This window comes from Ictalurus furcatus, chromosome 19 (genome assembly GCF_023375685.1).
Source record: "Ictalurus furcatus strain D&B chromosome 19, Billie_1.0, whole genome shotgun sequence".
NCBI classification, from domain to species: Eukaryota; Metazoa; Chordata; class Actinopteri; order Siluriformes; family Ictaluridae; genus Ictalurus; species Ictalurus furcatus.
Genome location: NC_071273.1, coordinates 23,571,042 through 23,583,541, shown reverse-complemented (window position 1 = coordinate 23,583,541; position 12,500 = coordinate 23,571,042). Strand labels below are relative to the sequence as shown.

The following is a 12,500-nucleotide window of genomic DNA, read 5'->3' as shown; positions in this document are numbered from 1 at the left end:
GCTTCTCTCGTGGTATCATTCACTATATTTACTGTAGGAATTTCAGACGTTTTGCAGTTGCACCTTATTTTCTAAAAATAGAAAGAGTGAGAGAACAAATGAATACGATGCTTCACCTAAAACATGCCCGGATGTAGTTTTTGGATGTATTCTGAGTGCGTAAATCCAGCCGCATATATTTTTTTTTTTTACATCTTTAAATCCTTTCTAAAAGATAGAACTTTTGCATGTTTACTAGGTGACTAAACAACTCTGCAGATTATAATCTGGGAAATGCAGTCATGGGAGTAATCTCATGGGTTTTGTGTTATTTTTGACTACATGATCCTTTCCACTCTCGCACACTGTCGCCATATGGCAACAATTTACCAACTAACCCAATGTAAAACTTTTTTTTTTTTAACTAATTCAAGTAATAAAAATCCATAAAAACATTTTTTGACGCAAATGTAATAATTCATGCAGTAGAGGGTTGATTAATTAATCAATTAATCAATCAGTTACTTAATGACACACCTCACAGTGCATAGTTTTATTTATATATACATATACACAGCACAAAAAACAAAACAAAAAAAAAACCAGGAAGTCAGCTACAGTGTTTCTTTTTTTTTTTCTTATACTTCATTTATTTAAAAAGTTTCATTTTTTATTTTTTCCTTGACATATAGCTCTCCCAAACCCCCCCTCCCCCCCAAAAAAAAATCATATATATATATATATATATATATATATATATATATATATATATATATATATATATATTCTTTCTCATATTTCCTTTTTCATTTATTTTAAACATGTTTAAGATGTTAACCCTTTTTGGGTTTTTTTTTTTTTTTCCATTAAAAAAAAAATACTGCTATTGTTTATTGGTAGAAGTAACAATTCTGTTCATTTTCTTTTAAACTTTATTTATTTTATTTTATTTTTTTTTTTTTTTACAAATTTTCTTTAAGGTTTAAGGCTTTTTATTTGTATTTTACGGGTGTCCGTGATTTTGAAGGGCTCTGTATACTGTCGTTATTCCTGTATTGTGGCGTAAGTATTTGAATTCTCGGTAAAATCCGGACCGTTCTATTTTTATTATTTTATTTATTTTTTATTTTTTTTTAAACGTTTTTTAAATCGCACCATTTAGGATGAATTCGATTTTTATTTTAATGAGCGACGATAAATGATTTTCATTAAACGAGACCCCATTTGATGAGTTTTAGAAGGCGCTCTTTAACGAGCCTTTAGACTTGGACGAAAGTCGGATAATATTCATTAGGAAGACTTGAGAAGCGTTTTAAACTTTCATCACCGTAAAAATATTTACTACCAAAATTCTGAAAATGAGAGCAGTATGCAAATCAGACTAGAATTCCATCAGGGTGCAGTCAGGGTAACTTTTTTATTGTTTTTTAAATTTTTAAAGCTTTTATGATTTATTAGAAGTAAATATGCTCATAATGCATGATGGTGATTAAAAATATCCCACACGTTGAAGCGACATTAAAAGGATGATTTATTTTTTTTTAAATTGGGAAGAATACGCCACAAGCTCGAGTCCTGCCGTGGAGGAGTTCGTACACCGGAGGTCAGGCTCAAAATTCTGGATTAGTCGGAGAATCTACAACGAGACCGAGGATAAGTTTGAGCGCGATGCTTCCACCACCACGCTTCACAGTACAGACGGCGTTCTCGTGCTGTTGGGTTTTTACACCAAATGTAAAGCTTTGTGCCGAGGACTAAATATTCAGTTCAATCGAAAAACCATTCCTCAGAGAAAGAAAAACAAACAGTACGGTCAGCGCTCCATATTCACCGGGGGTAGGGGCGCAGGACCCTGAATATCTGAATATCTCTACGCCCCATATTTAACAATCCACTGTACTACAACAGGCACACGGTGACTTAGTGGTTAGCACGTTCGCCTCACACGTCCACGGTCGGGGGTTCGATTCCCACCGTGGCCCTGTGTGTGTGGAGTTTGCATGTTCTCCCCCGTTTGCGGGGGTTTCCTCTGGGTATTCCGGTTTCCTCCCCCAGTCCAAAAACATACATGATTGGCGTGTCCGTATGAATGGGTGTGTGAGTGTGTATGGATTGGCACCCTGCCCAGGGTGTACCCCGGGAGTACCCCGATACTCCCTGGGATAGACTCCAGGTTCCCCGTGACCCTGAAAAGGATAAAGCGGTATAGAAGATGTATGGATGCACTACAGCAGATGCTGTAATCTCAGGCAACCTGTACGAAGCATATCTAATCATTCACCGTTTTCACACTGTAAAATGGAGATACAGGTTCCCCCCCCCCCCCCCCACTTATAATCCATCATTCTAGGTTTGAAATAAAATCTACGTGTGAAAGGGGAGATTGATAAAGTGAGCAAGGGCAGTTATTAACATGATTGATGCTGGCTAAAAAAGGTAAGAGGAAGTGGTGTAGCGTCGTTAATCACCTCGGGTCACAGAGACGCTCAATACAGTGTCCAGAGGAGAACGTCATCAATCCCGGGCGAGTGGGGAAACCCTTTCATCAAACGGCCATTCAAAAGAAAAGTGTGTGAGACAGACAGAGAGAGAGAGAGAGAGAGAGAGAGAGAGAGAGACGCTTCACCGATCACGTCGTAAACACATTCATATTTCTACAGACGTGTCACTAATTCATCTGCTGCTTTGTAAAAGCCTCGTATAATATAAATCCCTTCTAATATATAATATGAACTTACTTCTCGAGATGAACAGATCTAAAATATAAAAAAATATCAACCGTGTATATTTACATGATATTTCTAAAAATCTTATTCCATCATCATCATCATCATCATCATCACTGAGTACTGAGGATCACAAATCTGTCTTTTATGAAATCTATCCTCTACTGAAGTTTCTGTATTACAATAAATATTTCTAAAACATCAGACGGATATAATGTTTCAGAATATTGTGCGTTCCGTCATCGCCGTGTGCTGAGCGTCAGAAGCGCTATGTAATAAGCTGTTTATAAATATATCAGCTATTCATGACATAAGGCGTTATAAGCGTTGCTCTAATTATTTATTTATTTATTTATTTATTTATTTATTATTTTTAAAAAGGCATTATAATTTTTGGTTTATAATGCATGGAATTCACTGTACGCGGTGTTTGTAACATTATATCAATACCGCGCGCTTGGTTTCCTTGGTAACGGTGTTGTAATACTGTGCGTCGTGAGCGCTCGTGTTAATAATAGTTCAGAATGCGTAATAAATATCGTGTATAATACGTTATGAATGCTTTTATAACATGATCTGGACGTGTTCATAGTTCATATGAGCGCTTATAGCCATCTCGTACGAGGTGTTAACAGATAAAACGTCTAAACGGTGTGTTTATATCACCTTCAGAAACAGCTTATTACGTCACCATGGAGTGCTGTTTAATAACTCATTTATCAACGTATGACGTGCACTGCTAATGTAGCAGATGAATGATATTTCACTAGATTATATTTCTATAAGTGTTATAAACGGTGTGTTGCCACCGAGTTATTTAATAAGCGCTTTAGAAATGTATGATGTATACGGCGTTAATGTAATGTGTTTGAGAATTCTTATATAATTATGTGACGTCATAATGAATAGTTTATTACATCGTCTCTGAGGGTCAGGTATCAGAAAATGTTCTTTTTAAATGTAACTGTAAACTGTACCGCAGGGGGTGTGTGTGTGTGTGTGTGTGTGTGTGTGTGTGTGTGTGTGTTTATTTGTTTGTTTGTTTGTTTGTTTATTGCTAAAAGTGTACAAGCCCTTCCCACGTGTTAATCAATGTTTCTTGACCTATCGTCATAGATGCTGCTCATTAACCACAGCGGTGTGTGTGTGTGTGTGTGTGTGAGACTTCCTCCACCCTCCATGCTCTTATTATAAATAGGAGTGATTTTTTAGGAGCGACTTTATCCACACTCCTCTCTCTCTCTCCAACACACTGAGGAGCTCCCGGCAGAGATATGAAGGTAAGAGACTCACCTGTGTGTGTGTGTGTGTGTGTGTGTGTGTGTGTGTGTGTGTGTTGCCTAGCATAGACAGAGGAACTCTACTTTCTACTGTCTTATTAGTAGTAGTAGTAGTATTTAGTAAAACATCCTATTAATTAACTATTATAATATTATTTATTTTTCATTCTTATCTTTTTCTTGCACGTGATAGTTTTTATTTATTTAATTTCGCACCTTTAAATATATCTAATTTATTAGTATGAGCCCTATTTAGTAAACAGTTGGTTGATCGGGTAATTTCTGTTTGATGAGATTTATTTTTGTAATCTTTTCTTTATCTTTATCTTTGCACATGATTACAGATAGAATCCTTTTATTATTATTATTATTATTATTATTATTATTATTATTATTATTATTATTAGTGCTATTTAATCAAGAATCCTGTTATTTATTATTGAATTAGATCTTTATATTGTAGGTGAATATCGAGGGAATCCTCCATTTATTTATTTGTTTGTTTGTTTGTTTGTATATTTGTATGTAATTATGAGGAAATTAGATCTTTTGTTTCTTTGTTATGTAAAAAATAGAAAGTCACAGCTTTTAACCGACCGTTCTAATTATGTAATGATTATCGGTAGTCGTATCATTGAATAAATATTTGTAATTATTTAGTCATTATTTTGTTACTTGTTATGGGATCTTATCTTTCGTCTTTGCGCACGATTACAGACAGAGTCCTGTCCTTTATTGACTTATTTGTTTGTTTATTGTTTGTAAATTATAAATGTGCATTTTTAAAAAAATAATAATTACATTCATTAGTGGGAAATAAATGTAGTTATGAGAGTGATTCAGAGAGTAAAAAAAACTAATTCATTAAAAAAAAAAAAAAAAAAAAAAACCTAACCAGACTCTGTGTGTGTGTGTGTGTGTGTGTCAGAGTGTGAAGATGTTCGCAGCTTATGCGCTGGTGTTCCTCTTGCTGTCCTCACTTGTCTCTCAGGCATGCAGTGCTCCGAAGGTAACACACACACACACACACACACACACACACGAATCTTAACGTTATCATTTCAAATCCCTTGCACTGAAATGTTCATGATATTTTCTATAAATCTTTATTTCATTTCAGGGCAGATTCCAGCGGCGTAACTGGACTCCTCAGGCCATGCTGTACCTCAAAGGCACACGTATGTACAACTTCTGATCCGTTTCCTCAGATCAATCAGCAGACTTACGCTCTGGACTCTTTAACGTCTCGGTGAACGTCTTGTTCTTTGCAGAAGGACGGCGCTTCGTGTCGGTGGACAGAAACGAGGGTGACGTCTTCGACACGCTCCACTTAGGTACGGGTCGTCATTCTGACCCTCGACACGTTTTCTGACAGTATTTATAAATCCTGGCTTTATCGTAATTATTAGGATTATTTTGCTGTTCTCAGAAACGCAGAATGAAAACACGGAGAATCTGAGTGTCTCCAAGGCGGCCACCGTCCTCCTCAACTTCCTCCAGCAAGCCAAAGACGAAGGTCGTTGTCTCTGTTATTTTCTATAGTATAATAAGCTCGTCAGGCACGCGATGATAAAACCCAACACTTTATTTATTTGTTTGTTTGTTTATTTGTTTATTTATTTCCCATTTCAGGAATGGATAACGGATTATTCTTGCAAGACGCCCCGGTTTGGAAAAGAGACTACTTCTGAGAAAGGTCCTGCGTTATATAAACTGAACTGTACAGTTTTATTCATTTCTGTTCTCGCTGTATTTCCGTCTTGTTTAAGGTAAACTCGTATGTAATGGATATTTCATGTACGACGCACAGATTTTGAACTTCCTGTGTGTTTGTGGTGTTTAATAAAACTGGATTCGCATCCACAGCATCCGTCGGGCTCCGTCATGTTTAAGGCGAGTTTTGTTGTTCCTTGTGAAAATAACATGACAGCCTTTCACTGTGGATTTCAACGCCGCTGCCGCAAAGCGGATGACGAGATTGATCGCGAAACGTTTCAGGAAAAGCAAGTGATTTCGGATTGTAGTCTTGTTTACCGCATGGAGACACACACGTTTTAATGGGGAAATTGTAAAACATCCTCCTTTAATACAAAAAAAAAAGCGGGGGGGGGCACAAACTTTTGCACTCAACTTATTGTGGTCGTGGTGTCCACAATCAGAAATGCCATTTCTTCGTGACATCAACATGCTTCATACTTCCGGAATGTTGAGCTAAAGAAGTGGGTGGGGCAAGGTGTGAAAGTGGGCGGGGTTTTGTGTGGTGTGGGCGTGGCATCTCTAATTCCCGTATTCTCCCGGTTGCTTCTTCTTACCCTTCGGTACGGCTCCTAGACTGAAGGGCGACTTGATGTTCACTCTGTCCCTCTCGGCCTCCTCTTCTTCATCGTAGGGCTCGGCGGCGTCTTCGTCCTCGTCCTCGTCCTCGTCCTCGGCGTCGCTGTGATGTGGGGTGGAGTGGAGGGAGGCTGAGGGAGAGGGCGGGACCGACGGGGGACGGGGGTAACGGAATCCTTGAGTCTGGGAAGACATTCACAAACCACAGATGTGTCATCATCACACGATAATCTCACAATTTCTCATGTACAGTACATTACAGACAAAATGTCTGCTTTTTCCAACTCCGAGAACACTGATACGTCCCTTCACAGCCAAATGTTACACAACCAGTTCATTTAAAGCCCCCATTCCCACCCATATTCCCGAGGCTCCGCCCCCCCCCCCCCCCAAGATATACAATGGCCCGTATAGTAAATCCAAACACAGACAGGTATTCCAGACCGGGAGTCAGTTTTCCGATCAGGTTTTCCTCAGCCGCTTGATACACTTCTGATCTAAAACGTTTTTTATTTTCATTTGATCATGTTCTCTATATTTGCACAAGTCACCTATTGCACCTTTAAAAAAAAAAAATTGACTACCGCACCTTTAAATATTCATTCGCTGCAGTGCCTTGAGCTATAGATAAAGTGTATTGGAAATAAAAAGAGTGAATTAAGACAATTCATTTATATGAACGTACACCTTTAGAAAGAAAAACAAAAAACAAAGGTTTAGAGCGTCTTTTAAACCTTCAGGTTCTGTGTAGAGCCCAACAACACAGGCTTTCTCTTTCAGAGATGGATCCAAGTACGAACCCCTTTAAAAAAAAACAACAACAACAATTCAACTCCCATGATCATCGTTTCAGCACTCCGACGAAGTTATTCCGGTTATTTATTTATTTATTTTTCAGCTAGTGTCTCGTACACTAAAAACATTCGATCTAGAACCTGAAAGGTTTCAATTTTTTTTGTTTTGGTTCAAGCGGAACCTTCAAATGTCCAACGTAGAACCCGATCAGAAAGGGTTCCAAGTAGACGAGCCGTAAATCCCAGATGTAAATTTTGTTAAGCGTAGAACTTCTGTAGGAAGAGTAAAATTTAAATAGTTCTATCCTTTAAATAGTTTAAAGGATCTTATCTTTAAAAATAAAAAAAAATAAAAAAAACAAGTGACAGAGAAGGTTCTTTAGCGAGACGACGTAGAACTTTTGTTCTGTAAAGAACTTTTTGGGCCATGATCCTTTACATCCTTCACCAGCATATAAATCCTTACACATAGAGGATCACATCTGTAGTGACGTTCTTCATCATCAGATAACAGGTTCTTTAGAAAACAAAGCTTTTCTGCCACCATTATTTTAGGAAGTTCCGGATCTGTGACTGTTCAAAGTACAGTTGTACCCAAAAGTTTGCACACCCCTTGCAGAATCTCCTGAATCTTAATACTGTTAACAAAATAAGACGGATCATAAAAATCCCATGTTGTTGTTTATTTAGTCCCGTCCTGAATAAACTATCTCACATGAGATGTTTACATTATAGTCCACAAGACAAGATTATAGCTGAGTTTACACAAATGAACCAGTTCAAAAGTTTACACACCCTTGATTATTAATCCCGTGTGTCGTTACCTGGATGATCCACGACATGATGTGTTTATGTTTTGTGAGAGTCGTTCACGAGACCCTTGTTTGTCCTGAGCAGTTAAACTGCCCACTGTTCTTCAGAAAAATCCTCCAGGTCCTGCACGTTCTTTACTTTTCCAGCATCTGCACATTTGAGCTCTTTCCAGCAGCGGCTATATGATGGTGAGATCCACCTTTTCACACGGAGGACGACTGAGGGACTCGTACACGACTATTACACAAGGTGCAAACGCTCACTGATGCTCAAGAAGGCAACACGATACGTTAAGAGCCAGGGGGGTGTAAACTTTTGAACAGGTGTTAATTGTTAGCATTCTGTCTTCTGGGAGACATGTAACTATTTTATTTAGCGTCTGAAGTGCGGGAGTAAATGGAGAAAAAAAAAAGATCTTTAAACAAAATAACAATTTACAACGATCATCTTGTTCAAAAGTTTACACGCCCCTGGCTCTTAATGTATCGTGTCACCTTTTTGAGCATCAGTGAACGTTTGCACCTTTTGTAATAGTCGCGTACGAGATGATGGAAAAGTAAAGAATGTGCAGGACCTGGAGGATTTTTCTGAAGCACAGTGGGCAGTTTAACTGCTCAGGACAAACAAAGGACTCGTGAACATGATTTTTATGATCCGTCTTATTTTGCAGATTCTGCAAGGGGTGTGCAAACTTTTGGGCACAACTGTACCCATTAAGAGCCCATGAAGTGTGCTTTTTTTGTTTAGTCTAATAAAATCAGTTTTGATCAAACGCATATAATATTGTGTACATGCTCAGAAAAGTGGCTCCTCGAGGGTTCTCAGCATCCTACAGAAGTTCTAGCAAACTTTACAGATAGTATCTTAGGGTTCTTGGGTTTCTCTGTCATACAGAATAACGCGTCAACAAAGTGTTTTCCGATCAGAAAGGGTTCCAGGTAGAACCATATCAAGAAGCAATAAAAAAAAACCTGGATATCTCTTCACCAGTACATTGTTACCTGAACCAGCACACACTTACCTCACCTACAGGAGCATTATGGATAGTTCAGTCAGGACTGAGGTAGAAAATACTTTCAAAGAGGAGTCTGATGCCACTCTGATATCAGAAATGTTTAAATGATGTACAGGAAACAGAGATGTGATTGTGTGAGGGATGTGGATGTGGATGTGCAGCTCACCGGTGGAGGTGCGAGCGTGTCCAGTTTATATAGCTCGGGAAAAGCTCTGCTGAGGGCCAGGTGCCTGGCGTGCATGTAGAACTGAAACACAGAGACACACAGAGAACTGTTTCGGCTCAAATAAATACACTGGCATCTCCAGAGGTTAATGTAGAAGAAACTTCAGGTCCATGAATCTGAAAAAAAATCTCAAAACAAAACATAGATAACGTCACGAAATCGCGATTTTATATGAAACGTCTGCAAAAAATGGCTACAATTAAATTTATACACAAAACTGAACTAATGGACTGACTGACATAATGAAAGAAAGAAAGAAACAACGCTATTTAATTAATTATAATTGAATAATTCTTAGTCAGTAATTCATAAATAATAAAAATTATATAGTAGTAATAGTGTAAGAGTATCCAGTGCCCTCCACTGATATTGGCACCCTTGGTAAATATGAGCAAAGAAATGGCTGTGAAAAATTGTCTTTATTGTTTAATGTTTTGATCTTTTGTTTAAAAAATTCACAAAAATTCTCTGCTCTCGTTCATATCAAACAATTACAAACACAACACAGATTTATCCAAAATAATATATATTTGTTAAATGGCACCCCTATGAATTCATATGAGAAAAATATATTTGAAGTATATTCCCATTGATATTTTACATTTATTTTACTACACCTGAGTGACTAGGATCAGGAAATTGTTCAACCATGACTTCCTGTTTCACAGGGGTATAAATATGAGGTAACACATACGCCAAATTCCCTTAGTCATTCATAACAATGGGTAAGAGTGAGGAATATATCTGTGATGTGCGGCAAAAGGTTGTTGAGCTTCACACAATGGGGCGTGTCTATAAGAAAACTGCACAAGCACTGAAAATGCCCATTTCCACCATCAGGGCAATAATTAAGAAGTTCCAGACAACTGGAAATGTTATGAATCGACCTGGAATTGGACGTGTGTCTATATCGTCTCAACGCACTGTGAAGAGGACGGTTCGAGTGGATAAAAAATCTCCAAGGATCACAGCTGGAGAACTGCAGAAGTTAGTTGCGTCTTGGGGTCAGAAAGTCTCCAAAACTACAATCTGAAGTCACCTACATCACCGCAAGATGTTTGGAAGGGTTTCAAGAAAAAAGCCTCTACTCTCATCCAAAAACAAACTCGAGTGTCTTCAGTGTGCCAGACACTACTGGAACTTCAAATGGGATCGGGTTCTATGGTCAGATGAAACCAGAATACAGCTTTTTGGTAATAAACACCAGAGGTGGATTTGGTGCACACAGAGAGGTAGCCATATGGAAAAGTACCTCATGCCCACGGTTAAATATGGAGGTGGACCTTTAATGTTTTGGGCTGTTTTTCTGCCAGTAACGTTTGGAAATACAGAATTCGTAAAATAAATATGGTGCCTAAGACTTTTGCACAGTACTGTGTGTATGTATATATATATATTTGAGTACATTACACAGCTAGAGGAACACGTCCTCTGTGTCTCCTCACCCGGCCGAGGTATCTCCAGTCCAGCAGGTCTGACAGGCGTTCTGTGCGGTTGCGCTGGATGATACGCTGCCGTCGTGACTGCTGGCAGAACGTGAACATGAACTGAGTGAGCTGATTACACGACTCGTCTGCTGAGCAGAAACGTCGGTCCACGATATAAATTCCTGTGTGGAGAAGAGGCACTGCGTTTTACTCTAACGCTGTAAAGCCGTAACTTTTTACGACGTCTTCAGGACAGAAGAGTTTACACTTTCTCAGTAACGTGACGAGCTACGTTTATAAGAAATCTTATTAACTTAAACACAGACAGAAGAGAAGCTGAGGGAACAGCTGCTATAAGTGTTAACAGTATATACAGTATAACTCGTACTCACGGTAACTATAAATGGATAAAAAATTATGATGTAGTGTTTAATAAAAAGAAAAAAATTTAAATGGCAAATTGCCGTGGTATAAAATATATAACCCACTTTTTAGGTCATGCAATCAACTTCAGGGTGGTGACAGTGACTCGGTTTTATCGCCACACCATCGTTGATTATTTTCCTTTAACAGCGCAACGTGAAGTGTTTTGTTCCTTATATAATGTCCACTGAAACCAGTCCATAATGTAGGGTTAGGTGACTGACCGTAGGCAGTCGGGTCTGATATGTGCTCCTCCATGAAGCAGCCGAACCCGGAGAGGTTAGTCGTCACACTCGGGATGCCCATCACCGTGCACTCGCCTGACGCAAACATTTAGCATTTATTAGCAAACGATCAACATTCTGTGCTTCTGCTAATATGTTTAATAAACAGATCATTTCTACAAGACCGCACCTTTTCCATAAAACATCGTCAAATTCTTTCATCGCCAAGAAACCATACTGGCCAGGACAGCTCGGTCCAACACGATCGAGTCTTTTTGCACAGATTTGATTACATTTAGTGTGAAAAAGTCTTACTTGGAAACAAAAATAAATAAATAAATAAATAAACAACTTCTAAGTGAATATTTTCAGGAATATATATATTTTTTTTCCCCACCGTCTTTTAACCGACTAAATTGGTAGGCTAACTAACCAACTAACAAAATAAATAAATAAATAAATACATATGTGAATAAATAGATATTTACATTTTATTCCATTTCTAATAATTATTATAGATTTATACTTATATATTTTTATATAAGAACTTTATTTATGGACTTTAATGGTGTGAATTCTTTATATTTCCAGATTTCTTGAGTTAATTCTGATGTCTGTGGAAAATTTCATGTGAATAACCTCACTGGAAATATATTTACTGAAAAAAATCTATAAGAAATATCTACATGTCCCTTTTATCCTGACGTCCTAACGCGGAATACATTTAAGACAAAGTTTATATTCTAATTTATCGACCGTGTGTTCAGTTTTTGCACCGATCCAGGTCTAACGTCTGGCTGTGTCCGTCTCTGGTTTGTGGTTGGTCTGGTCTGTGCCATGACATCACATCCTGTAACTGACAACTCTTTTTTTTTTCCAGTCATCTCGGTAGTGTGAAATGGCCGACTATAGCACATCCGTCATGTTACACCGGGTGAGGGGTGGGAGGGGGGTGTCATCGTTAAACAGTTGTATGCAAAAGTTTGTGCACCCCTTACCAAACGACACATTTCTTTGACGCTTGAAGCAAACTATTTAAAAAAAAAAAAACAACAAAAAAAATTTTTTATTTCTTTCCCTGCGGGTGTCAGTGTGTAATGCTTCAGTTGCTTTATAATGGATGAACTTTAAAATAGATATATATATATATATAGAAGAACATAAAATAGTAATCGTGGTGTGTGCAAAAGTTTGGACACCCTACTACGTCAGTACTTAGTAACACCCCCTGTGGCAGATGATATTTCTATATCTGGGTT

The 12,500-nt window shown here is 38.0% G+C and overlaps 3 protein-coding genes across 7 annotated transcripts in view; 2 read left to right on the top strand and 1 right to left on the bottom strand.

The window, feature by feature from the left end:
- The window catches only part of golt1ba (golgi transport 1Ba), a 7,122-nt gene extending 6,438 nt beyond the window's left edge, over nt 1-684 (top strand). Inside the window, exon 5 of the mRNA XM_053649764.1 lies at nt 1-684. This exon is cut by the window's left edge and continues 1,022 nt beyond it. The gene's annotated coding sequence lies outside the window, so the exon portion shown is untranslated.
- Nucleotides 685-3,106: 2,422 nt separating this feature from the next.
- spx (spexin hormone) lies at nt 3,107-5,853 on the top strand. Of its 4 annotated transcripts, none has more exons than XM_053649767.1 (7): nt 3,107-3,124; nt 3,822-3,985; nt 4,914-4,994; nt 5,106-5,163; nt 5,257-5,319; nt 5,415-5,501; nt 5,618-5,853. In XM_053649767.1, the coding sequence occupies exons 2-7, from the start codon at nt 3,980-3,982 to the stop codon at nt 5,674-5,676; spliced, it is 354 nt and encodes a 117-aa protein (XP_053505742.1). In that variant the 5' UTR covers nt 3,107-3,124; nt 3,822-3,979; the 3' UTR covers nt 5,677-5,853. The 4 variants fall into 4 exon arrangements, with proteins under 4 accessions (XP_053505742.1, XP_053505743.1, XP_053505741.1 ...); XM_053649768.1 differs by lacking the exon at nt 3,107-3,124 and adding an exon at nt 3,200-3,356 and having other exon boundaries at nt 3,904-3,985; XM_053649766.1 differs by lacking the exon at nt 3,107-3,124 and adding an exon at nt 3,200-3,356.
- A 170-nt stretch (nt 5,854-6,023) lies between these two features.
- gys2 (glycogen synthase 2) overlaps nt 6,024-12,500 on the bottom strand; it is a 24,482-nt gene continuing 18,005 nt past the window's right edge. For both annotated transcript variants that reach the window (XM_053649760.1, XM_053649761.1), the window contains exons 13-16: nt 11,242-11,337; nt 10,613-10,776; nt 9,108-9,188; nt 6,024-6,502 (exon numbers count right to left, since the gene is read on the bottom strand). In XM_053649760.1, coding sequence (XP_053505735.1) covers nt 6,263-6,502; nt 9,108-9,188; nt 10,613-10,776; nt 11,242-11,337 — 581 coding nt within the window. In that variant the 3' untranslated portion in view covers nt 6,024-6,262. The remainder of the gene's footprint in view (nt 6,503-9,107; nt 9,189-10,612; nt 10,777-11,241; nt 11,338-12,500) is intronic.

What these genes read in the sequence shown, in the direction of transcription:
- spx (XM_053649767.1), top strand. An exon ending in AGGCATGCAGTGCTCCGAAG is followed by an intron (nt 4,995 to 5,105) that starts GTAACACACACA and finishes ATTTCATTTCAG; the next exon opens with GGCAGATTCCAGCGGCGTAA. An exon ending in CTTCGACACGCTCCACTTAG is followed by an intron (nt 5,320 to 5,414) that starts GTACGGGTCGTC and finishes TGCTGTTCTCAG; the next exon opens with AAACGCAGAATGAAAACACG.